This window comes from Haliaeetus albicilla, chromosome 8 (genome assembly GCF_947461875.1).
Source record: "Haliaeetus albicilla chromosome 8, bHalAlb1.1, whole genome shotgun sequence".
Taxonomy (NCBI): domain Eukaryota; kingdom Metazoa; phylum Chordata; class Aves; order Accipitriformes; family Accipitridae; genus Haliaeetus; species Haliaeetus albicilla.
Window position 1 is genome coordinate 18,387,870 of NC_091490.1, and position 26,250 is coordinate 18,414,119.

Consider the following 26,250-nt stretch of genomic DNA (forward strand, 5'->3'; position numbering starts at 1 on the left):
CCTCAAGCAGAGATGATACCTAGCAATTTTGACTGCTGCATGTTTCAGGCCACCTGGGAAAATCAGTTTATTCCCACCACATTTTTACTGAATTGTTACCTAGGATAGCCTTTGGATTCTGTGCATGTATATGCTATCTTTTAATTCCTCACATTTTTTATTTTGCATACAGCAAAATGCATAGAGCTGTGCCCATGCATTTACTTGCATGGGAAAAATAAAATACATTTTTTTCTTGAGAAGAGACAACATCTGTGCCTGGTTGTGGTGAACTGGTGGGCAGGCCCTTGGCAGGCTTGCCGAGGAGGGTGCCTAGTGGCACTCACGGCCGGTGCCTTCCAGCAGGAGCCCCTCCGTACAGTCCCCATGCTGGTCTGCTCCCATCTGCAGGGCAGCGTGATGCTGCTTCTTGATCCTGTTCACAAGCACAAGACTACAGATCAGGTTGAGCAGCACTGCACCCAGCAGTGCAAAAAAGGCTGCAGAAAACAGGCTGCTATGTTGCAAACATGAGGCATACAGCCCTGAACATATAGGAAAATGCCCATTATAGAAATCTCATGTTCAATGCAAGAAACTTGTCTGGTCTGTGCGCGGGTGCATGTGTAAAGGCGTGGGTGCACAAACAAGTCTGTATGAGGGCTATGTGGACCTTGAAATCACCGCTTTGCTCAAGCATAACGTACCTTTGGCTGGGAAGTCGGGGTGAAGCTGAAGGAAAGATTCCCTTTGGCAAGGAATAACCATTTTCTTTGCACGTATTTCTTCTGCAATGCTGGGGAAAGAAGGGAGCTGAGAGCTACCAGAAGAGAGCTCATCACGGAAAGCTGCCGGCCGCGGTGCTCTCCTCTCGCTGTAGCTGAAGTCTGCGATTCAAGAAGATTCGCATCTGCTGCCATCCAGAGCTTGGGGAGGGAAACTGACTGCTCTGCCAGACTTAGATTTTAGTTTAATACATAACTTGGGACTCTGGACCTGAGTGAGTCAAATCTTCCTTTCCTGCAATGGGGCTTTTATTACTTTTCAGATGGGGAGAAATTGGAAGTTTTTGATGCCATCCTGTCAGCCACCCAAGACCGAACAAAATCAAACCCCAGGAGATAGTGGCTTTGCCTGCCCTTACAACCTGAAAGTTCACCCACAGCTTGGCTTCAGAGACATATTCCCAGGTTTTCTGTACCAGATCTGCTCATTGCCATCTCCCTCACATGCCTTTTTTCCCCCCTTTTTGTTTCTTTCTTTCTTTCAGGGTTGTATAAAGCATTAAGTAACTATAAGGAATGAAATACTTTTCCTCATGTGATCTTCACACAGGACTTTGTGGGTTTTTTTGCACTATGATGTGCCTGGGGCAAAGTCTTCCTCAAATCTTTGGCTGCATAGAGCACAGTGTTATCTTACAACTAACTTAAAATGGAAGTCTGTGTTTACCAGTTTCAATGCAGCCTGTTAGAGATGCTGAAATACTTTTGTCTTGGGACTGACAGATAAACTGGTGTTAATACACATTAGGTTCATCGAAGGGGGGCATTACAGGGGTGGCATTTCTTAAGCAAGAGTTTTATTTTGCAAAACCGTTTGGTTTGTACAACACAGCAGCAGCCCCCGTTGGGAGCTACCAGGTCCATGGGACGGGGCTCTTCACGTCTGGGGCTGCGCAGCTGCAAGGAAGCCACCTAGGGCTCACTCCCACCAGGCACTGCCTGACTTCTACGTCTGCGTAAGGACAGATTTTGGTACTTGTGCACCGAGGGGAGTGTTTTCTGCAGTGGCCACTTCACCAGGGCCCAAGGGGATGTGTGTGGGAAAGTGAAGGTGTGGATGTTTCGCCTACTTGTAATCCCGGAGCGGCTTCAAGCATGACAGGGCCCGACGCCAGAGCGCAAAATGGCGGCTGCCAGGGCCCAACATGGCGGCTGCCAGGGCCCAACATGGCCGCCGCCGCCGCGCAGCCTCCCTCGTGACGCAGCCGATCTAAGCACCCTGCGCGAGGGCTTCACGCGGCGTCCCTGCCGGTCCCGGGCCCCTTCTCCTTGCAGCTCGGCCTGCTCACGTGACGCGGCGCCCGGGCCAATCGCCGTGCTGCCGCGCGCCGGTCCCGCCTCGCCTCGTTGTGGTGGAAGGCGCCATTGAGAGAAGCCGCCGCCGGGCTGTCGCGGCCGTCAGCCGTCCGGGGAGCAGGGCCCGCCGCCACCGCCGCCACCGCCATGGACTACGGGGAAGGTGAGGGCGCACCCCCAGAGCAAGGGTAGGGCCCGGCCGCCGCCACCGCTGCCGCCGCGGGGCCCGGCCGCGTCTCAAAATGGCAGCGGCCGCTTTGTTCCGCGCAGGACGGAGCCCCCTCATCCACCTCCTCGCCGCCCCTCCCGGGTCGGGGGAGCTGCGGCGGCGGCCGGCGGCGGGAGGGCTGCGCGGGAGGAGGGCCCTCCCGGGGGGCGGCGCGGGCGGGCGGGCGGCGCGGGCGGGGGCGGCCCTCCGCGGGCGAGGCGCCCTGGGGCGCGGGGCGAGCGGGGGGCGAGGGGGAGGTGGCGGGCGGGGGCGGCGCGGGCAGAGACGGGGGGAGCTCGGGGCGAGCTCCGTGAGGGGGTCGTGTCAGGAGACTGGAGATCCGACAGGAGAGAGAGCCGCCTCTTGTTGCGGCTCCCTGTCTCTCCCGTCCAGCTCTTGCTAAGCACTAAGTCATTCTCACTGACCCATCCTCTCCAGCTGAAGACAGAGATTGGAGATTCCCAGATACCCCCATGCATTGTGGTGTGAACATGCCCAGTGGGTCAGTCTCAGGTATGAGCTATAAATACGTCTAACCTGTAAAAAGCGTTGGGGCTGAACAGTCAGTGTTGACAAAAACAAAAAACAAACGGGTTATTAAAAGTACGTAATATGGTTTGACTGCACATGTTGTTTTCTGGAGGAGTTATAACTGGCTGGGAGTGAGACTTGATTTTCATCTTGGGCATGTCAACATGAACTCCTGCACGTTCCAAATCAAAATTGTGAGATCAAGGAGTGGGGATGGGGGGGGAAATACAGACTTTTCTTATGATGATGCTTTTTGCATAAATCAGTATTTTGTTTTCTTATGGACTGCTGTATTTGATTCTTGCTACTTCTATTGAAAGAGGATGTTTCTCCCTCTTATACAGACATGGAAAAAACAGAACCTGGAATAGCTTGATTTTTTTTTCTTTTTTTTTTAAGTTTACCTTAACTAATAGTTTGGGAAGGAATATAGAAAGCACATAAAGTATATATGATACAGCAAAAGCTAGCTTTTGCTTTTACACTATCAAAAATGCCACATAGATACAACAAAAACGAATGCACATATTTTTGTAAGATGATTAAGGTTATGAGTTTAGTAAGACTCAAGAAATGATTTGACATCTCTCACCAGCATGCAAGCAAGTACTAAAAGGATGTTAATATAAAAAATTTACCATAAACTGTACCCAAGCTTCATTTACAGACATCATGAAATAAGCGTTTGCTGTTGGATCTCTTGATACTCTCTTGCTGGCTGTTATACAGAAATAACACGTTGGATTACAGACATCTTTGATTGCACTATGATAATTTTTATGATACATTCCTTGAGTCTTAGCTTTTTTGCCAATGATACTAATTTGCATTTATCTTTCTTCATAGTAAAATAAATTAAGACTATGGCCCTGTTTTTTAATCTTGTGTATTGATTCCAAATTAAATGTCCTTTAGATTTTTAGTAGAAAAGGATTCTTCTTATGTGGCAGTTTAAGTATCTTATTGGAATATTCACTGTAGCCATTAACCAGAACCTGCTTTTCTGAGATCTAATGACAGTAGTATTAAAGTAAATCCAGGCTCATCCTATGGGAAGTAACCAATTAAATGTATGTTGTACAATTAGATTGGTCCTTTCATGTACCTCTGTAATAATAGTTGTCATTGTGATAATTAAGCTTTCTATTATTCATAATTCTTAAAGAAGTTTAATTATGATGTATGCAGCTTAAAACATTTAACATTAATGTTTATGCAGTGTATGTACATTAGTAAGGCATGCATAAACCTTTGTCTTACTCTGATTCTGTACAGTGGGCTAAAGGCTATTTTGTAGGGGTCCAGTAGATGGCAACAGAGGATGGATGTTGAGAGTTTTCATCTTTGCCCAGTGTTCATTTGAGTTCTTGGCAAGATTCTTCCTGTTGGAAACTTTCAGCCAGCATGAAGCACTTTTCATTGGGTGGCTGATGACTGCTGTAATTGCACCATTGTCCCTTGCTGATGACTTGGTTTGAGGTGGAGATGACATGGCCTGTAGAATAAATTCTGTTAATATTATTAACAGAAATAATATTAACTATTCATGTTAACATTTTGATTACTGTAACTATTGTCCTTTTGATCTAGAAGGGGAAATGGCTTTTACTGCTATTCCTAAAATTCATCTACATTGTTGGATTGGTTCCTTGTTTTGCGTGGGACTTGATGTGTCAAAACTCCTCTATCTAATGACAAGGTTGTAAACTTAAAGCAGGCATACTGTTATGAAAAAGGTAACGTGCCTGGAAAAAATGTTGCTTAGTATTGCACAATGGATCTTTAAGCTTGTTGTAGTCATTGTGGATTATGAATTTAAAATATAGGGAACTTCAGCTTGTTTCAAGCTGGTACTTCTGTTGTGGTTTTTTTTTATTGTTTCAAGGTTATTTTTATTTTACTGAAGCTTATTTTTTCATTTATTATTTATTGCTGCAAGGTCTTTCTCTTTTCTCATCATCCTAGCCTTTTCATGTGCTCTACACGGAGAACACTATTGAAAATTATTTCCCTTCTTTGTGCTGTGAATATGGTTTCAATGTTCTCTGATCTTAAGCTTTTTCTTTTAAATGGAGTCCTTTGTACCAAGGGATTCTGAGTCTTATCTACTACATGTTTAACTTCCTAGTTCTTTTCCTAAGGAAAATTTCATTTTTCTTTGCTGCCTATTGAGATTTATTTTGCAGCTATTTTAAATGATCTTTGCACCAGATACAACTTTTTTTTTAATCTGAAGGAGTACATGTTCATCAACATTTTAATTTGTAAATTGAACATATCTTTCTTAGTGTCCCATTCTTTTTTATTTTAGAGGTAATATATTTTTTCTCCTTTGACATAACTCTTCTCTCCCCTGCCCCTGTAGACTTTAAGTATGATCTAGAAATGAAAAGTGAGATTGTTCTTTGCAATTCTGTTTCTGTGCTTTAGTTCAACAGCTCATTCATCTATACTGTATTTATGCAAGAGGCTGCAGATACCAAAACCTGATTTATTCCTTCAGCAAACTCTGTTTCAGATACTTTGTCAGTGCCTTCATCAGTTCAAGCGATTTACTCTTTCGTTTTTAAACTTTAGGAGCAAATATGAACCACGTTTTTTTTTTTTCCTTTCTCTTTTTTACTCTGTAGTATTCATAGATACACAGATATAATATTTCTTCAAAGGTTTCTTTGATAAATGGTTACTATTTAAACTTAAATGAAATACTATACTTTTGAATTTTCAGTGTGAGACACTGCAATACAATTCCTGGTGGTTCTTCTCTAGTGCTTAAGCACATGTTCTCCTAGCATGTGAAACAATTTCACATTTAGTCTAAATAGTTTGCAGATTCTGCTGCAGGCAGACAGGCAACTTCTATGTGTCTGAGCTGGTGGTGACAGCTAGAGCTAACATAATGGTGAATGGGGAGCAGGCTACAGGCAGAGGAAATCGTTCTGTGCAGATACAGCTTTTTTAATGTTCCATGTCCCTCTGTCTTGCTTTAGGTAGGAGAAGAAGAATCTAAAGTGTGAAAGAGGCCAGTGCGAGTGGATTTTGATGTCTGTGGTTGTGAGGTTTGTCAGCTAAAAAGCTGTTTACCTTGAGATTGTAATAATTAAAGCTGTGCAAGTGATTATTTTTCAGCTACTACATTTAAAAATTGAAATATTTTTATTTTGGTTCACTTAAGTGAACATTTACTGTTGTCTTATACATTTTTCACCTTTTTAGGATAAAGCCTATCTGGAGAACAGACTTTCAGAGTAAAGAAAAGCTTAATATCTGAAGAAATAGTGCACTTAATTTGAATGCATTATCTTTGTCAAGCTCCGTGCATGAAGTGTAAAATCTGTAAATCTTCGGTAAAGTTTGCTGCTGACAAAATGACTGAACCAGGAGGCCAGTGGTTGGAAAGACAGGTTAACTGCTTAGCAATCTGAAACAGTTAATTAAATAGCTGGAAGGAGATCATAAGATCACCTTCATTAGGTTGGATCAAAGTTATGTCTGTCCCATGTCACCAACATACAGTACGTCACTGTCTGTTTGGAGATGTGGACGGAGTTGTACAAGTACTCCTTCAGTATATTTATACGACTTCACTGGTTTGCAGCATGGAGGCTTTCTGAACCAGAGACATAGTCTTTATGTTTGACATCCTTTGAATTTCTTGTCAGTGGATTTATCTAATTTCTTTCTTAAATCCATGTACATTTTTAGTAACCTCTTGTCACAGAGCAGTTCCAGGCTTAAGTACCTGTTTTGTGAAAAAAGATCCCATTAATTTTTTAGCTTTTTATTTTTAAGTTTCATTTTCTGCCTCCAGTTTCTTGTAGTAGAAAATCATGCAAGTGATCATCCCTCTTTGCTTCTTTGTACCTTTTGTATCCGTTAAACCTCTTCAAATGTGAGTATATTATAATGTAGGTGAATGCGGTGCAGTGAGTCTGGAAAGGATGAGTGAGTTGTTCACTGTTATGGAGGAGGTGGTGATGTCCTAAAGGCAGTGATTTGAGGATTTAGGGACTGGCATAGCTCTACAGCAAGACTGCTGATGTTAGATAACGTGAACCGTGGATGAGTAGGGAGAGTGTTGAGCAAAAGTGGATGTCAGAAGTTATCCTGTGATTGTAAACCGTATTCTAGTATTTGCTTTCATGCTAAAAATTTTAGACTAAAAATTTATTTCAAAACTATGCTTCAAAACATTTTTTGGAAGAGTTCTTCTGCCTGTGGATGTTTTTATGTTTTTCCCACTAGTGAACTTCTGGCATAGGTCACTACTTCCTACACTGTAATGGAATTGGATTGCAGTGGCAGGAATCTTGACAGTCTGTTGTGTTCTTCCTTGTTGAATGATTTGATTCACCTCTTCTACTCTTAACCTAATTACCTTTGTGCCATCTCAGGGTCTGTAGATAATAGGGAGCTGGTGAAACTAGGGTAAATTATTGGGTGCTTTCAGGTCAGGTATTTCAGTTTTCGGAATGTCAGTGTCTTTTGATTAGATATACTGTATATAAAAAAAAACAACCACCACCCTTGGATCTAAGATTGACCATGGGATCATCTAACCTTAATTTTTGTGAAGCTGAATTTATTTTATTGACTACCTTACTCTTTTTACTGGCCTGCATCTTTATGTAGGCAGTCTTGAGGGTATGCCACTGGATTAGGTGGTAGATCATGCAGTCACACCAGAGAGGAGTATTAGATGTTTCTATTAAAAGCCTCAGCCATTTTTTTTAAAGAGTAACTTTTTGCAATTTAAGTTGATGCTGTGCAGTGCTACATGATCAGTATTTTGAAAAGCTTTTTTTGTGCTTTGCTGCAGAATCTTTATTGTATGTTTGCCATATGGAAAGTTGCAGTGTGACTTCCATGTTCAGAGTTTTGTTTGTTTGTTTCAGAAGTATCATCTTTAATTGTTTACAAAGTACCTATGATCATTAGAAGAAAAAAAAATCATGAGGAGATCTTCATTTGTTGGAGTCTCTATTCAGGCATGCTAAGAACATCTGTGTAAAAGTGATACAGTCAGCTTAATACCATCTGCAGAACTCTTGTTGTTGACACATGTAAGAAAGTAAATTACGGTGGCTGCCTGGTGCTAACAAGAAGCAGGTACAAACAGGAAATAGTATATATACTTATTTTCATCACTACAGTTATTTTCATGCAATGATATGCATGGAAAATTACTGTGTTTCTTTAAACAGGAAAATTCCTTACAATTTCAAGTGAGTTTGTTGTCCTGTTCTGGAAAAGTCAATGGTTTACACTTGGAGATTTTGAAATGTATAAAGTCCACTCTGACAAGAGAGAGTATAAGTCTGTGTGGTTTTATTTTTATCCTTCCTGTGTTCGCTGTGTTTCCCTTCTCTGAGTTACCTTTTCTGTGAGGCTTGACTTGCCAGGCTTTCTTTGTATTATCCAAAAGTTAGTGTTGGTTGGTACCGGGAAGAGTTTTGGTCACTAGAATGCCAGTGAAGTCCAAATTGTGTATGTGACAGGAAAACAGCGGATCATACTCATTATGCAGATCTATGACACTGTTTTAGTGCTTTGAGTTCGAGTGGTTATTTAACCAGAACTTTTACATAGGACTTCTAGTGTTGAGGAAGAAGGTGGCTCTTTTGCCAGACTTCATTACAAGATACAAAGAGGTCATGAAGTGACATAGTTCAGCTATGAAATACCAACATAGTGCAGTTGGTGAACTGCAACTCAGTGCTTATTTGGGTGGATTTTTGTTTGTGCTAGATGGGAGAAAATTCTTTTGTTTGACTGTAGCTTATATACAGAGTCTGCACTGTAGCACGACAGCTTGTAACCTTGACCCAGGGTCTCGGTCAATGTGAGTGAAGGCTTCTTCTGGTATTCAGTGTGAGCTGTGTGTATTATTAAAGGGTGGGAAGTGGCCTTAATTCTCCACTAACTTTGACATGTTCTCTTTAGGGCTTCTTCATTTAATTCTCCTAATTTAACTTGCATCCAAATTCCAGCTGATGGAACAATAATCCCGAGTATCCACTACTGGGAACAAATACGAACTTGATTTCAGTTAAGAGGTGCTCACATGATGACAAAGATACACAGCTTCCCTAAGCACTGTGTCGAAATTGGTTTACAACTGGCAGTTTTGTGTTTTGTTTGAAACACTGTGGCAAAGAGTAAACCTTTTACTTAAGAACTTAAACTAGTTTACTTAATAAGGCTTCTTGCTTGCTTTCTTTATAAACATTTTTCTGCTCTTTTTTTAGACATGGACCGTGATTATGGGCATGGAGGCTATGGTGGCCCACGATCCATGGACTCTTACCTTAACCAATCCTATGGGATGGAGAGTCATGGAGGTGGAGGCGGAGGAGGTGGTGGTGGTGGTAACAGGTAAAATAATCCTTCAGTTGTCCCAAGAATTGATCAAACCCAATTTAAGTTTAAATCATTCTATCTTCTAACTTAAGTGTTCCTGAGGCATGTTGTTATGATTTTATATGAACACTTTCATTCTGAGTCTTAATGTTCGATAAATACTGGCAAATACCAAACTGTAAGAGTTAGATTCTTGTAATAATCAGCATTTTTGTGGAAAAGTTTGACAGTGAAACAATGCGTCTTTTGAATGAAAATGCAAAAAGTTTTATTTTTCAGTAATGGCTAGCAATTTGTAGCTGATTGGCCTGATATACCATTTCTGACATAGCAGACTAGACCTAACTGGTTTAGTACCTTAGACTGAATCTATCAACATTCCGTTTTCAAGGAACATTTAGGGTATGTGTTCTTTGGTTTGAATGTGCAGTGCTCAAATGATCTTGGTATTGAATCTGAAAGTCATGTCCAGATTATTTCATTGGCAGGTACTGATTACACTCAAAACTGCGTACACGTTCTGGGCTGCTTTGCAAGATGGATTGGTCTAAAAATAAAAATTCTGATGCAGTGGTCTTAAAGTTGTGTATTTAATGCTAGGATACTATTACTGTTGCTCTTTCAGATAAAAACCATAGGGAGCAGCTGATTTGATTTAGGTCTTAACATTGTATTCAAAGAAGCATGCTTTTCAGAGTAGTGATTCTATCTTGGAGGAAATAAAATGTGAAGAAAACTTAGATAATCTGATGGTTTTCTTGTGTGCGCCCTTGAATTCTCTGGCTGTAGTCAGACTACTGTATGATTCTTGTCTGTAGTCACTGTAGTGCCACTGGGCAAGGACAGTACTAAGTAGGGAGGCTGGAGAAGTGTTGTGTTTTGCTGCACGGTTCTGTTAAACATTTTAGTTAAGTATAATTTGTTTAATGATGAACATTAAGATTGACTTAAAAGTCTGAGCAGAGATTCAGGAATGAGCTGTACCTACCATATAGTAATCTGCATATGATTGAGGTTGAATGACTACTTCAACACCGAAATGTCTCTTGCCATGTAACGTTAATATTGTGCATGGGCTCTTTCTGTAGATAGCGTCATTTTCTCTGTAGCTGTGGGTCTTCTGAGACTAACATATTTTAAAATTAAGGCATTCAGTTTACTGTAGATACAGTTAGTAATTTGAGTCTGTTCTGGTTTATATTTTATCAGTCAAGGGGTTGTCTTTCCCAACTCCTGCTGAATCACCCTATTATAACCCTTCAGGGACACTAATGTGTTTCCCTTCCAAGTGGTTACAAATATTGATGATTTCTAGCCTGATGCTCCCTTCCCCAACCCCTGGTAAAGCAAACTCTTGGTAAATAACTAAAGATTTCAGTTCCTTGTTACCCTACTATGAAATTCCAAGGACTGTTGTCTTGTCCACTATGCATGCATTGGGTAGACTTTAAAAATCCTGAGTTGCTAGACTTAATGGTCTGCAAGTGAAAGATGGATACACTGAAGATCATGAACTCTTTGATTGGGAGACTGAATTTTACAGGAAAGAAAATTTCCAAAAAGTACAAATATGAATGGAAGAGCACGTGTATTTTTCCTGTAAAATTAGAACTGTGGGGTGTTAAGATTTACAACTGTACCACTTTAAAAAAAAAAAAAGTTTTTGTTTTTTTCTCCTCAGTTCAGAACTAAGCCGCCTTTTAACTGCTGTTTAACTGTTAGAATATGAGGGCATGATTTTGAAGAAAGGAGAGTTTGACTAGCCTATGAATGTCTGCAGGTGATTATTTTTGTGAGACTAGGGCTGGGCTCTAACAATATTTTAGTAAATAAATGTTGCTGAAAATTTTAATTAAACAAAGTTCAGGCATACTGAACTTTAGAATTGTTTGTAGCAAAAATGGCTCAGATAGCTTTCTATCTGGTCATAGTGTGATTTGCCCAGCCCTAATCAAGATTAAACAATAACACAACTGTACAGACCAGTATAGTAATAAATTGATTTTAGTTGATAAATGTCAACTGATAACTTGTCTTTTGAAATGTATAACATTAGTAAGCTTACTTTTTTTTCTCCTCACTGTGCAACTTTTCCAGGTTTGGACCTTATGAGTCTTACGACTCCGGGTCTTCTCTGGGTGGGCGAGATCTGTACAGATCTGGCTATGGTTATAATGAACCCGAACAAAGCCGCTTCGGAGGTAGTTATGGTGGTCGATTTGACAACTCCTACCGGAATAGCCTTGACTCTTTCGGAGGTAGAAACCAGGGCGGGTCTAGCTGGGAAGCACCTTACTCCCGTTCAAAATTGAGGCCTGGGTTTATGGAGGACAGAGGAAGAGAGAGTTACTCTTCCTACAGCAGTTTTTCTTCACCCCATATGAAGCCTGCACCTGTAGGCTCTCGGGGGAGAGGAACGCCTGCTTATCCTGAAAGTGGATTTGGAAGCAGAAACTATGATGCTTTTGGAGGACCATCAACAGGCAGAGGCCGAGGCCGAGGAGTAAGTACAGAATCTTTTCAGATTCTTTTCACTAGACACTCTTTTAAACCCTTTCAAGACCACTGCTTTAAAATGAATGCACTGTTCAGTACAGTGTGGGGTTTTTTGTCCAAGCAAACTATCATGGTTGATGACAATGTTGTTTACCCCCTTGAAGCTGTCTTCAAGTAGAACCCAGTCCCTCTTTCTGTTGAAAGTAATGAGTAATAGAAGACTAGTTGATAAGGTTTGTTAAATCTCTCCTTTTGTTTGAAAGGTGAAGAAAAAAGTAATAGGTTTGGTCTAAAAGGGATTAAAAGGACTTTCATTTTTCCTTGTAAACACTAGCATCTTTGCTGCTGGTGGGGAAATTCTTGAATATTGTAAAAGTTTAATTCAAAGTCTTTTGAAGTTTTGAGTAGGTTAAAGGTGCAATGTATAAGCAAAAAATAAAACCCAGGTTGTGAATGCTAGAGTAGTTTTTGTTTCCCGTAAAGGTAAAAGTTGAGCTAATTCTTTAATATGTTGAACACATGCTTTGGCAAACATCAAGTGTTCTTTTAAACTTAATTCTTACTCTGACTTGTGTACTGGAAGGGTGATGGGGAGGAAATGACAAAGGTGGGTGGTTAGCAGTTACAGTGATTCTTTTTGAAAATTAAAACATGGTTAAAGGGGCATCATCAACTTGAAATCAGGTCCTTTCACAGAACTGAGATTAATTTCCAGATAGTGTGCCTAGTCCTGTTACTTGTATTTATTTTGTTTTGAAGACTTAATGTTCTAACTCCTTTTCAGTGGATTCCTTTCCAGTGTAGGACATAAAAACTGTATGTCCGAGAAACAGCAACATTAACTGTACACACAATAGTGGATCACAGTTTGGAGAAGTAATGTGTGGTGTTAAATGAACTAGGGGAAAAAAAATACAACAGAAGAGAATAAAAAAAAATCCTGAAGAAGTACTAACTTTAAGTTGATGGTGTCCCTTTATCTTGGTTTTATAATCCCAATTCTGATTATGGTTTTTTTTTTTTTTGAGAATGAAGAGTTCAGTGAATACTTTTCTGCCTGTGCCTCTAGGTGTAACTTACCTTTAAAAATTCTTAAGCGTGCCATATTTCTTTGGGAAGCAATTCTTTAATATTAAATCATACAACTTGTTTGTAGCTTGAAGTGTAGAGGAAGATTATTTTTTACTGGGTCTTTTAAATGCCTAATTGTGTGGTGGTTTTGTTCCAGAAAGTCTACTTTGCAGCATTCTTGAGTACTATAGTTGCCATATTCAAATTTTAGCTCAGATTTGCACATGGCTGCTAGCTAACATGTAGCATGGTATGAGAAATGGATTCTAATCTTTATGTTTCTCTGCTTGTGAAGCTGAAAGTGTTAGGTTCTTAAGCTTGGATGCCATCCTTTCAGAAGATCTGAAAGTTTTGTGCAGAGTTACAACAAAGTAGCCTTATTTCTTTTTTGTTTTTCTTTTGAAATTTATCTTTTTAGTCCTTTATGTAATAAAGGAGAACGTAAAGGCTAAACTACTTACCATATGTAAAATGCATTGCACCTTTAATAGATAGACTGTCTGTTAAAAAAAAAAAAAAGTACTTGAAATTTTCCAAGTCCATACTTCATGTCAAATTTATATGTGTACGGTGTAAGTGTACATGCTAGGTAGTTCTGTAACTATCTTAACTAAATAAATTAACATGGAGATCTTTTGCATGGACTTCTGATTAAGAAAAGTGCCTGTTTTGGTACATTCTGTCTTGTCATTTAAAATTTGCTTCAAAAAAAAGTCATACTTTTCACAAAGTTTGTTGAAGGTTTTTTTATGTTCTTTTAACTTCGATAGTGTAATACTAATTCTCTTCTCATGGCTATACAAATATTTCTGCTTATCCAAGTCACCCATCCAGTCAGTGGGCTCTTTTCTGCCCTTTATTACTCAAATAATTGAGTTAATATTAGGAAGGATGTTAGCGCTTTTGAAAATACTGCAGCTACCTAAATTCTCCCTCTTCAGATTACTCATTTATTCCATGTCTTCAGAGAGTTAACTTTTATAAACAAGTGTCCACAAATGACTGTACAGCATTTTAGAAATAATAGAAAGTTTTAGTCTTTCAACTGAATTTTCACTCCTATTGCTGCCATGTTTTTGTATTGTTCCCTTCAGGCCCAACTTTTAAATTCTGAATCTATTGAATTCAGTGGAGAGATAAGTAAAGAATGAGCTTTCTTCAATTAATCGCTGTTCCACACTGGACAACCTTCTTTACTCAGTTTTCAAATGACTGCTAATAATTTGGCATAAAGAAGTGGGGTTGTTTTTTGGTGTTTTTTTTGTTTTTTTGTTTTTTTTTTTTAAGGGCTGCTGACAAAAGTGTCAAAAACTGGGTTGGCTAGAGACACGTTCATTGTCTGGACAATGGTTCTGAATAAGCAGAAACACAGTTTATACATATGTATTCATTCTACTGCACAAACACCCACAAAGCCATTGCACAACACAACATCAAACCTGGAGCTTAAATTTCCCCTGCATTTTGCTCTAGAACGCAGGTTACACTTAGTTCACAGTTGTATTGTACCAACTAATTGTTTTATTTATATAGATTTCATATACTAATACCTTTCTCTTGATTTCACAAATTTTCAGCATATGGGAGACTTTGGAGGAATGCACAGACCTGGAATTGTTGTTGACTATCATAACAAACCCAGTCCTGCAGCAGCTGCTGCTAGAGGAATAAAAAGAAAAATGATACCACAGCCATATAACAAACCTGGTGGGACATTTATCAAGAAACCCAAAATGACAAAACCTATTTTGAAGCTGAGCCAGAAAAAATCACCTAGTAAGTAACAAGTGCCAAAACTCTTAAGTTAAAATTACTAATATTTTTTATTTATTAGGAATTATTTAGTTTTAATATTGAAAAAGAGGGCCGTATGTGCTGTTTTGTAATTCTTCATTTTCTACCTTTGAAGTATTCCACAACAGATTTCCTGAATCTACTCTTCTAACTCTTCTACTGCAAAGATAATTTGCTGAATGAAATTGAATATTTTGAGGCGCTTAAATATATACTGCTGAAGACTATTTCATTCAGACTTTATAATGATACTTCTGGTGGCAAATTTTCACCACTGAAAATAATTTCGGATCTCAGGTTGCCTTAAGTGACAATGCCTGACAAATACTAAAATGTGCCCTTGCATGAGCCTGGGCCCTGCTGTCTGAATACTTTGATGGATATAAAAAGTAGCACATCAGCTGCAATGCAGCTAAAATAAAGGCATAAAGTCTGGGTGAAGAGGAGAGGGAAAGGGAGGCAAAATGAGAAAACAGTGAAAATTGTTACAGAATAGTTTGAAAGGCAGAGAGAGATTGCTCCTTCTTGTAAATGAAATGGCGTAATGAAGAGAAGAACGGGAAATATGATAGATAAACTGGAAATACAGATTGCAAAGTACTAGTGGTGCTTGGTTTGTTTAGCTTCCCTAAAGATGTCCTACAGCTAATAATTTTGATACTGCAGGCAAAGCTGGAGAAAAAAATCACTTACGAGGTTTGAATAAATTACTTGCTTTGAGGGAATGTAAACTTGAGTATTAAATATTATGAACAGCATGTACAGCAGTCAAATTTTAGTTGTTTATGCTTCTAATTTTCTCATTAATTTGGATCTGCAGTGTTTTTTAGTTTGGTTTCAAATTACAGCTGAAGAATGTTTAAAATTACTTTAACTCAAAGCTTGCAAGGTAAATGCACAGACTTGGCAGAAACTTCCACATGAAAATTTTATTTTTGATTCTGTAACTCTAGTTCCACTACTGTCTATTGCAAAACTGTTCCCTTAACTTTAACTTCAACAGTACTATAAAAATTTTGGGCACTGGGTATATAGAACATGTTCCTGTGCCTTTTGTGTAGGAAACATTATTGCTGGACTTGCCAGCTTTGTTGTGACAAAATGCATCTGTAAAATACATCTCCAGGTATATCAAAAGACTTGCATCTCAAAGGTCTCCCTCTTAGCTCTTCCTCTTTTGGTACTTTTGTAGGTTCTCCTTTTCTAAACTACCTTCAGACAGAGCACTTCCAGTTGGTTATCTGTTCCCCCTCACTGATTTCAACAATCCAAGGACCAATGTACTATATAATATTGAAGTTACTTTAAGAATTGGAGTAGATAGCACCTACGAGAATGCACTTTAATCAACCTGTCCTGTGGCTCTGAGATTGGGGGAAAGAAACTGTCGGGTGGCTTAAGACAATTTTCTGAAACTTGAATTGAAAGATGCTCTAAGCAGTATCATGTAGTTGAAAACTAAGAAGTGGGTGACAACTACCAGAGAATTGGATGCAATTGGTATATAATATATGTATGAAAATATATCTCAAATTACAGTGTAATTTCAGTCTTTAATTTCTTGTTTTGTGGAGTTAGATATAGGTGATCGCTTCTAGAAGACTGTTTGGTTTATATTCCTAAGGATAACTGATTTTACATTTAGTATTATTACTAAAATATGATAAATTGTAGATGTAGACTGTCCTAGCTGCATAACAAGCTGAATTTTTTTCTTAAACTTCTTATTGCCTTAAAATGAATTGACAGTGACAGCACTTTTGCATTATTTATTTCTTCCTCATTTTATGTTTATAGACATGAAGACATCCTTCCAGGATTCTACGATAGAGGTAAAGATTCCCAGAATTGGAAAATGCTTGTGATTCTTTCAGAAGTTTGCATGGTATACCTTAAGACAAATAATTATTAAGCTAGAGTTATAAAAATTAAGCACTTAACATTATAAGTTTTTCTAAACATAACTTTTTCTTTACTTTATCTAAAGCTGCCTTATTTTGGTGGCAGTCTGAAATCCGTACTAATTTCGAGTGAAAGATACAGCTTGTGCAGATAGCATGGAAAATGAATTTAAAGTGTATTTGTGGACCCTACCTATTGTAATGCACAGAGAGCTGTCATATGAACACATCTCATGTTGTCATGAGTAGTCAGCTTGAATTCATACACCTATGACCTGCTTGGGTGGCTTGGGAAATTAAATACAAGATGACAGAGAGGTTACTAAATAGCAGTGAGGGAGAATGGATAAGACATAAGACACATTAAGGAGAGAAGGTAAATAAAAAAAGAACCAGTGTTAATAGGTGTTCTCTGATAGGGCACAGAGATTAGTTCCTACTTACAGAAAGACAGTTGCAACAACATGCAAGACTGTGATTAGTAAGCTAAGCCTGTATATATATCCTTGTTCCATGTTGAAAGACTGGAATGATATTTTCCTTTTTGAGTGGCGATATTGACATATTCTCAACTAAGTATTTAGAAGTCTGAATTGGAAGTCAGAATATTTATGTAGAAGACAGAATTTTGATTGTGAAACTAATTCACAAAGACTTCAAGGCATTAAAGAGGAATGCACAGCTTGAAGTGTTTCTACACTGAGTCTAACTAGATACTCAATTTGCTTTCTTCCATTGTCATATTTGATAAAAATAGTAAGTAACAGATTATTGGAAATAAACTAATTTGCTCTGTCTTTTTCTGGATTTAAAATGGCATTGTTTTGTTGGTTTTTTTCTTACAAAATTTATGGATTTGACTTTATTAGGAAATTGAAGTGGACACAAGTGGTGCAGTTGTTATATATGAAGACTTTACAAGAGATGCTTATGATCTTGGATATCAGACTTTTGGAGGTAAGTCAGTTTGCTTTGTCAGGTAAGGTATTGTAGGTATTGTATTTGTGTGACTTTGAGTGAATAGATTTAGTAAGCCTGTATGTATGACCTCTAATAGTTATTGAGTAGCATGACTTTTTTTTTTTTTTTTGAAAGAGTATCTAAATTTAGGCCATGGAGAAGATGATTGTAACATCCATCCATCACTTGTTTTGTTCTTTACATGCTTATCGTCTGACTGCTTTCTGATCACCTCTGTATGTTGTCATTGTTTTAATTTTTGTGAAATTAATGTAAATGGTCTTCTGCCACTCCATTGCTTAAATATTGTTTATCCCACCAGTTCCTCAGCCACATCCTATTATTTATCCCATTAGCTGATCAACCTCACCCTTAAATCCTAGGTGAGTCACTTTTATAAAAGTGGATTTAGTTAACTCGGAGAGCTGCTCTCAAGAGCAGGGGGTCTACTTCATGTGCAGTCTTAGTGAAACAGGTTAATTATTAGTTTACATAAAATCAATTAAAGTGTATATTAATTGTAGTGATTTCAAACACATACACAAAGAAATCCAGTGTTAAAGCTGAAACTGTTTTTAGTCCCCTTTCCCTTGTGTGCTGCCTTATTGCATATGTAGTCTAATCTGATCTAATGAGTGCTGGAAATTTGTAGCCAACTGATGAGAGTTTCTTTTCTTGAAATAGTAGTAATTTTAATTTTTTTTAAATTTTGTGTGGTTTTCTCATTTTTAAAAGTTTGTCTAAGTGCCCTGAAGGAAAGTGGGAGCCCCGCTGGGGAGTCCCAGTTTATATGTAGATTCAGGCTTCCATTCCCCAGCTTGTAACAGGCTAGGCACTTGAATTTGTGAGCTTGAGGGGTATTTCACTCCACAGAAGGTCATACCAGATGATTTTTACAGCACTAAACCAAGTGATCCTTCGCATGTTTCCAGGGTTGGTAGTAAGGCACTAAATTAAATTTAAATCCTGAGATTAGTAATGGGAATTGCCTCTGTGGGTGGGTGGCTGGTTTTTTTGTTTTCAAATTGCATTAAAAAAAAAAAAAAAATCTTTCGGATGGGAGTTTTTCTCTTGTCTGGATTAGAGTAATTTTTGAAACTCTTTGCTACAAAATGAAAAACCTTGGGGTAACCAGGAATGAAGTGTAAGCTGTTAGTTGGTGGAAATGTTTTCAGTACTCAGTGACACTTCTAGAGCCACAGAGCTTTTTGCAAGTTTTGTGCTTTTTGGGGTTTTCGTTGTTTGTGTGTGTTTTGTTTTGTTTTGTTTTGTTTTTTCCTGTGTGTTCCTTTCTGTTGCTGTTTGGATGGAGGCAGATTTCATGGAGGCTGACCTCTCTCCTGAGGTTGAACTGCGAAAGAAAACGAAGTGATCCTCTTTTTCCTGCTCTAAAACTACACTGAATAATAGTTTTAATTGTTTCCCTTTGTCCATAAGCAGACATAGGAAAGGCAAACATAAGTATGCTTATGCAAAAAGTCAATGTCCTTAGAAGTCTTTAATGTTGCAAAACTAATTTCTAGTCATTTATTTGTTTGCACTCTTACTTACATGCCAGGTGATAATTTAATTAAGTTCTTTGAAGGTTTGTTTGGGTTTTTGTTGTGTGGTGGTTTCTGCCCCCCCCCTCAGCTGGCTCTTCCTTCACAGGTTTATTTCTTCAGCTGAAAATCTTTGGAACATTTTTCTGTGAAATCAAGTGAAGTCTAGTGGGGAAAAAAATAATAAAGTTGTGGAATTTCAGGTTGGGTACCATACCTTAATGGAACACTGCCTTGTCTCCTTTATGAGAACCTTTGCTTTTGGTGTTGGAAACTGCCTTCTCAGCAGAAGAGAATGGCTTTAGATAGTTTCTTATGTAAAGAGATAGTAGCAATGATGCTCTAAAACCATGGAGAGTTTTAAATAATGTGGTTTTTCCTGTGCACCCTCGGTACCCTTTCCCTTTTACTTGCTTGAAGAGGCCTTTAATAACTGGGCATAACAGGGTAAGGTTTGCTTTAACTTTAAATTTCCTTACTTTTATGAGTGTAATCTAGAGTGTAACCCCTTAACTACTAAGTTTACATTGTTGGAAGCAAATGTTTAAATTGGTTGTCTTCAGAGGAAGAAAACAAAGCAAAACTTCTCTGGCATTTAAATAAGCTATTGAACCACTTTGGAATAGGGTCTTTCTCTGCATTTTGAGGTGTTTGTGGAGGAGACAGGAAAGACAGATACTTTTACTAGTTGTTTGTTGGTTTGAGTTTTTTTTTGTTGGGGTTTTTTTGTTTGTTTCTTTTGAATGTAGCATTTTAAAATCCTTCTATTATATGTTAAGATGGCAAAGGAGAAGTTAAAAGTGAGGAAGAAGAAAAGCGGCGAATTGAGGCCAGAAGAGAGAAGCAAAGGCGTAGAAGGGAAAAAAACAGTGAAAAATACGGTGATGGATACAGGTTTGTGCTATAACTTCTGTCTTCTGTGCAGTGTTTTTCTTTCCCTTTATTTTTCTGTAAGAATATGTCTTTCCTGAAAGCCCCTTTGGACTGATTTTAGGAAAATAAAATGCAATGAAGAAATGAGGAAAAAACCCCCTCCCCCTGCCACCCCAGACCCCTCCACCCCCAAAACAAAACCAAAAAACTAACCCAAACAAATGAAAAAAAAAACTCAAACCAAAACCCAGTCCCCAAATCCTGTGGCTTAGAAGACTGGATGTTTCACTGGGCCTCTGCTGTATCAGAAAAGACACAATTTCCTAACCTCTTCTCCCCCACAAATGCATCAGTGCACCCTTGAGAAGCAGCTTAGAATGGTACTGCTTTTGAAGTATATATTTCAGTTAAATACATGTTCATGCTGATGTAATAAGCTGTTAGAAATTGACTTTATTCTGGTTTTATATGTATAGTGAGCTGGTTTGTAGCAAAAATAAGTAGATAGTTCTGTAACTTTTCTTGGTCCTGCCACAGCCAAGTGGGCTAATGGCCAGCACTGTACAAAACTGTTCTATGTTGGTGCAGTATATGATGATAGCATTAGTGCCTTTTCCTCATTGTACTGAGGAGGCTATATTTTCTTACAAAGACTATATAGTTTTTGTATGGAAAATGAACTTTAAAAGAATTCTTTTGACTATTTGTAGTTAGGAAATCATGGACTGGCTTGACTATGAGAAGTACTACAAAAGGTGACACAAACTAGAGAGCTGTGATAGGTATACTCACAGAATAATGTCACTTTTAGATGGCTAGCTTCTGATTTCAGCAGTTTTTATCTTCTGCATAGATAATTCATTACTCTCAGACTGGCCTGATTTATATTTTGTTCTTGTAGCAGTTACCCTTCATAATGGTGTAATACTGGATTTTTTTTTTCTTTTTTCTTCTTCACGTAGACTTCTTTAAAGAACACTTTTCCCATTCCTTTTCTGGTTAGGTTTGTCAGGTCGTCATAGTTTTGAGGAGAGAGGGAAGAATGTTTCTTTAATATAAGTATTATTTAATGTATTTCTCCTGATAGAATGGCATTTACTTGCTCATTTTGCAAATTTCGAACATTTGAAGAAAAAGAAATTGAGTCACATCTGGAGAGTGCAGCTCACCAGGAAACATTGGATCATATCCAGAAGCAAACCAAATTTGACAAAGTAGTGATGGAATTTCTTCATGTAAGACAACTGTTTTTGATCTATATAATACTTTTACATTAGAATGTAGTTAAAATTTACCATTTATCTTAAAAATATGCTTAATTTATCATTGTTATTCCTTTTGCAGAGGACTTTTGGCACAGCACTTATTTCTAAAAGTTGAAGCAAATTCAGAGTCTGTTACTTTTACAATTAAAAGTAGTGCCTTAAGAAGTAACAGCAATTAATTGCTATTTGTTACAGAGCTATTCTGTAGCTCTGTGTATTTTAAGTATATTTTAAGTATAGGTTCCTATTGGACTATAAACAATTGTACATCAGGTGTCTTAGAATATTTTTTTCTGATTTTCTTTAGGAGTGTATGGTGAATAAATTCAAGAAGACAGCTATGCGTAAGCAACAGACAAGTAACCAAACAGAAAATGCTCAAGCTGCTGAAAAAGATATAATGGAAGGTGAGTAATGCTTTTTATGGCAAAGTGCATATTGTGGAGCTCTGCTTGTCCTTCTCTCCTTTCATTCTTCTTTGAATTTGATAAAATGTTTGGATTAAAATAATTAGTTTTCACACCTTTTTTTGTACCTGGTTGGGATTCCTTGCTTCATGTCTGATATAATGTGGAATGTAAGCACAGAGGGAGATAGCAAACCTTATTTATATTTGCTATCCAGGTAGCCTTCTCGGAAAGTAAGATAACATTGTGCTAGGTACTTGACAAACAGAATTACGTGGGCTTTGCAACAGTCTTTTTCATTATAATGTATGAGAAGAGGCAACAGGTGGGTGCAGATAGATTGAAAGAGAGCGTGTAATAAAGCAGTAAGGTGATAGTGGTTAAATATGATGGCAAGGATCTGGATAATGTAAGTGGGATAGTTGCTGTGGTTTTGAGGGACACTGACAAAAGGAGGAGTTTGAGCACTTTCTTGGCTACCCAAGGTGCATCTTGGCCTGAATTTTTTTCCCCTTGGTTGCCCTACAGGCAGTTTTCTAGAGCATTTTTTGTGTCCCTGCCTTGCTGTGCTGTATCCTTCCACTGTATCCTTCGGCTGAGGGATTTCCAAAGATGTGTTAGAGCCAGAGGGGACATCTTTTGAGTACCTTTACTTTAGGCAATAACTGTATTTGAATATCACCTTAATTTGTATTTAAATGCTAAAAGCTGCTTAAAAACAGATATAGCCAACATCTTAACAATCTCCCAAGTTTTTTTCGTGTACTTTCTTTAAGTACTGGAGGGCCTGTTTGCCTTGATGATCAGAGTGTTTTGTTGGCAAACTAGTATTTAAAATTGCAAGAGTAATTGGATTCATGTGCTTCTTCCTGGTAATGAGAGGAGGCAAGGAAATAAGTTGGTTGTTCTTATGAGGGGTAAAGTAAATCCAACTGCTTTGGTGAAGCTTTGTTTGTTTCTTGTATTAAAATGTGCATTAAGGATATTAGTTATTGCTGATTTTAAGTAGATGGCATTTTTCTACATTAAATAGTTCAGTTTGATTGTTGTATCATTTTTATTTCCCTCTATTTAGGCAGGTAGTTGTTCATATATCATAACCTCAGACAGCAAACATAATTGCCTGGGTCTCATACATAGTCTGTTGAGAGAAGGAGTTGGAGTATCCAAGTGAAAAACTTCCTCCTTCAACACTGCCTTCAGAAAGCCTAATTTTGGTGCCTGAATTTGGGTGAATATTCCCCTGTGGTTCAGTTTGACATGTTTAACAACTGAGAGCTCTAATTTTCTGGTATAAAACACCAATCCCCTGTTCCACTTAGAATAACACATTTTGTGTTCGTGATTTGTTGCATCTTCTTTGGCAGGGGTTACTGCTGATGACCATATGATGAAAGTTGAGACTGTTCACTGCAGTGCTTGCAGTGTGTACGTTCCTGCATTGCACAGTTCTGTTCAGCAGCACTTAAAATCTCCTGATCACACAAAAGGAAAACAAGTAAGATATGACACATTGCTAAAAAAGAAGCAAGCATAATCTAATAGTATGTGAGAAGTGTTATGGTACTTGGTGCAAGTAATTTCTAAGTTCTTGTTGGTATTGCTTGTTCTTTTAGAAAGCTAGAATGTCCTTGTTACGCTTTGTAAACATAATGTCTCATTAAGGAGTCAGTGCTTAAGCAGCCCCAATTAATGAAATGTTGGTGTGCTTAATAGCTGACAGTAGGAAGTCCTGAGGAGGTTACTAGGAATGACTTCTTTATGGGAATTTTTTTTTAGTGGCATTAAGTGTTGGAAAGATTTTGTTACTCACATTGCAAAACATAATACATATGTTTCCAGCAAGGTAACAAACCTTGTGTCTTTTTTTTGCTTGGCTATTATCTTCTTAATTTGAAGAAAAGTGAGAGCAGTTTAGAATTAGCAGTAGTATGGTGTTGGTCCCTGTTGCAATTTATAATGATACACTTTTAAGGTTTGTAGAAGGGTTGAAAGAGTAGTGTGAGTGTCAAAAATCACAGTTGTCATAGTAAGCAAGATTGCCAAAGTAATGTTTTGTTTATATATGAGCTTCTGTGATTATGGAATATCATAGAATCATAGAATGGTTTGGGTTGGAAGGGTCCTTTAAAGATCATCTAGTCCAACCCCCTGCAGTGAGCAGGGACATCTTCAACAATATGTTAGGCTGTGATGGAAAAGCGTGCACGTTAACTGTAGATGAGAACAGGTAACTGTGGTTGTAGACAAGTGTGTGGTTGTAGTTAATTATGTAAGCAAGACGTGAATATATCTTTTGATCAAGCTAAACCAACAAACTATAAAGACTACCAAACTTAATTGAGCTTATTATCTGGTTTGGACTTAAACGCTAAGAATGAGCATTTCATGCTGCAATACATTCATTATTTTCCTTACAAAAACTGACCATGAATTCAAATCTGTGTGACAGTTGTAATAGGTGTATGATAATTATTCACTGTAAAATTTGTTCCTAGGCCTACAGAGAACAAATAAAAAGGGAGAGTGTTCTTACTGCCACCAGTATCTTGAATAATCCTATAGTCAAGGCACGATATGAGCTGTATGTGAAGGTAAGATGCAAATGGAAAAAATATCATCTGTAATGTTTGCTATACCACTATTTCCTCCATGCTGATGGAGTTCAGCCTCAGTGCTTTGTCTTCTGTTTCTGCCTTCTAGGTAGCTCACAGATTGAACATACTTTTAATGTATTTTGCCAGTCTCGGATAACTTCTGCAGAAAAAATTACCACCTTCAGATTTACCAGCTTTTGGTTCTGGTTTACCATTTATATGTATATCTAGCCAATTTTTAGTAAGATGCTCTTATGAAAAAAAAAAAAAATCAACCTTTAGGAAAGCAGCAGCAGTGTCTTTATACATAATACTATAGAGCACAAAACACTTTACAAGTGAGTCAGTCTTTATGTTTAGAAGCAAAGGCTCCAGCATGTGGCTTTGTACTAAAGTATAGTGCACACACTATTCAGCTACTTTTTATTCCATAGAATTTCTAAGATTTATGGCAGCATACAAAAAATGAAAGCTTATAATAGTAGTTGTTGTGATCAGAGAATTTAAAAGGCATGGCAACCTATGTTACAGATATGTGGCCTGAGAAACATATGTGAATTCATTATAGCAAAATGTGTGGTTTTTTCCTTCTGGGCCAACAAAGTGACTTTTGCTGTAGTACCGTTGTTAGCTATTTCTGGTAGTTACTTTTAATCGTTTTATAATTTTGCCTGTGCCCAAATAATAGACCCTTTCAGACAAGGCAATGCTGTGTTGCAGAAATATGACAAGGTATGAACCAGTGCAGAAGTTAATTGTGATTTAAAATATCAAATTAGTCATGTCCTGCAAAATTACATATGGTTGGGTGCATGAATCAGTTTGACAACTGTTCTGTATCTGTTGAGAAAAGGTAGCAAATGACCAGATACCACAGCCTGGAATAGCTTTTGCAGCCATCTCTTCTGGTGTTCCTTATGGCCTGGTATGCATTTGCGTTGTCCCGTACAGCCCCCTAGTGGGGGACTGGTAAAAGGGGGAATGGAAAGTTGCCATTCATCAGTTGGAAAACTGACGAAGATAAAATTTGCAAGATTGTCTTCACAAGGAGGAGAGCACCGACATTTTCAGAATGCCTAGCACTGATATTTCCTGGGGTGGATTGAACTTAACATAGAGCAACACCTGCTCAGTGAGATGTATCTATCTGGCTTCTGGTTATGCAAATGCCTCTCATCCTTATCCAAATGCATGATCAACAGCAGACTGAAGGAGTCCAGTTTTATTATACAGCATATGATGAATCAGAGCACGCGATGCATGCATTTGGTGCCTGCGGTCTTCCAGGAGAGTAGGAAATCCTTCTTATGGCTGAAAATAGCTTGCTTTGAGATCAAGGGCAGATTGGCTTGGGGAAATGCCCCTCCCCACCCCCAACCAAAAAAACCGAAAACCCCGAACAAAAAAACCACCCACCACCAAAAAAACCAACCAAACAAAAAAAACCCCTAAACCCAACGTTGTTTTGGAAAGTGTCTATCCCGCATATGCAGCATGGAAGGAGGAAGTTCAGAGCAGGGAAGACCTGTGAGGCTGTTGCATAGATTTGTACCAAGTTGCAAAGGCAGGTTGTCAACATCGCAAATGCCTTTGACAAAAGGAGAACAAAATTGCAGGTCAGCAACTCCTGATTTTTATGCATCCCTATTGATACAATTTGACTTGAGCAAAAAAGAGAAAAGATTTTTTTTTTTCTTTTCTATTACATTGCTGGATTTCTCTGTGCATATTTGGGAGTTTGTTCTTTTAATGTGTGGCCTAGAAGACGTGCATATCCCAAATAAAGTTGAATTAAGGAAAGCTCTTTTTCTGTTGAGGCCAGTACTTCTTTCTAGAACCACACCCTGCTGAGAGTAGTAGTCATCCATCCCTTTACCACAACCAGTGTTTGGGACCCACCTTCCCCTATTGTGGTTTTGTGTGAAAAAATTCTGCTTAAGTCACTTAGATTGCCCCATGAAGCTACTGTGTAACTGCTTGGAGGATGACAATTTAATGTAGTATAAGTTGATTGGCTGGGTGACACCTGGCACCAGGTGATCAATTTTGAGGATATTTGCTGCGTAAGACTTTTCAAGGTTGAAGGCTATGGCTAATGTTTGACTGAAAATGGGGGAGTGGATCATGACTTCTGGTCTGGAGTGAGCTAATTGGCAAGCAATAACAACTGTTGTCTTACCTGGGAC

At 38.4% G+C, this 26,250-nt stretch overlaps 1 protein-coding gene across 2 annotated transcripts in view; it reads left to right on the top strand.

The window, feature by feature from the left end:
* The first annotated feature begins 2,065 nt into the window (after positions 1–2,065).
* ZNF326 (zinc finger protein 326) overlaps positions 2,066–26,250 on the top strand; it is a 29,570-nt gene continuing 5,385 nt past the window's right edge. The window contains exons 1-12 of one of the 2 annotated variants that reach the window (XM_069789190.1): positions 2,066–2,223; positions 2,707–2,781; positions 9,048–9,174; positions 11,257–11,662; positions 14,304–14,502; positions 16,318–16,352; positions 17,291–17,378; positions 19,702–19,816; positions 20,883–21,030; positions 21,368–21,467; positions 22,835–22,965; positions 23,966–24,061. In XM_069789190.1, coding sequence (XP_069645291.1) covers positions 2,208–2,223; positions 2,707–2,781; positions 9,048–9,174; positions 11,257–11,662; positions 14,304–14,502; positions 16,318–16,352; positions 17,291–17,378; positions 19,702–19,816; positions 20,883–21,030; positions 21,368–21,467; positions 22,835–22,965; positions 23,966–24,061 — 1,536 coding nt within the window. In that variant the 5' untranslated portion in view covers positions 2,066–2,207. The remainder of the gene's footprint in view (positions 2,224–2,706; positions 2,782–9,047; positions 9,175–11,256; positions 11,663–14,303; positions 14,503–16,317; positions 16,353–17,290; positions 17,379–19,701; positions 19,817–20,882; positions 21,031–21,367; positions 21,468–22,834; positions 22,966–23,965; positions 24,062–26,250) is intronic. The other variant, XM_069789191.1, reaches the window with a different exon arrangement.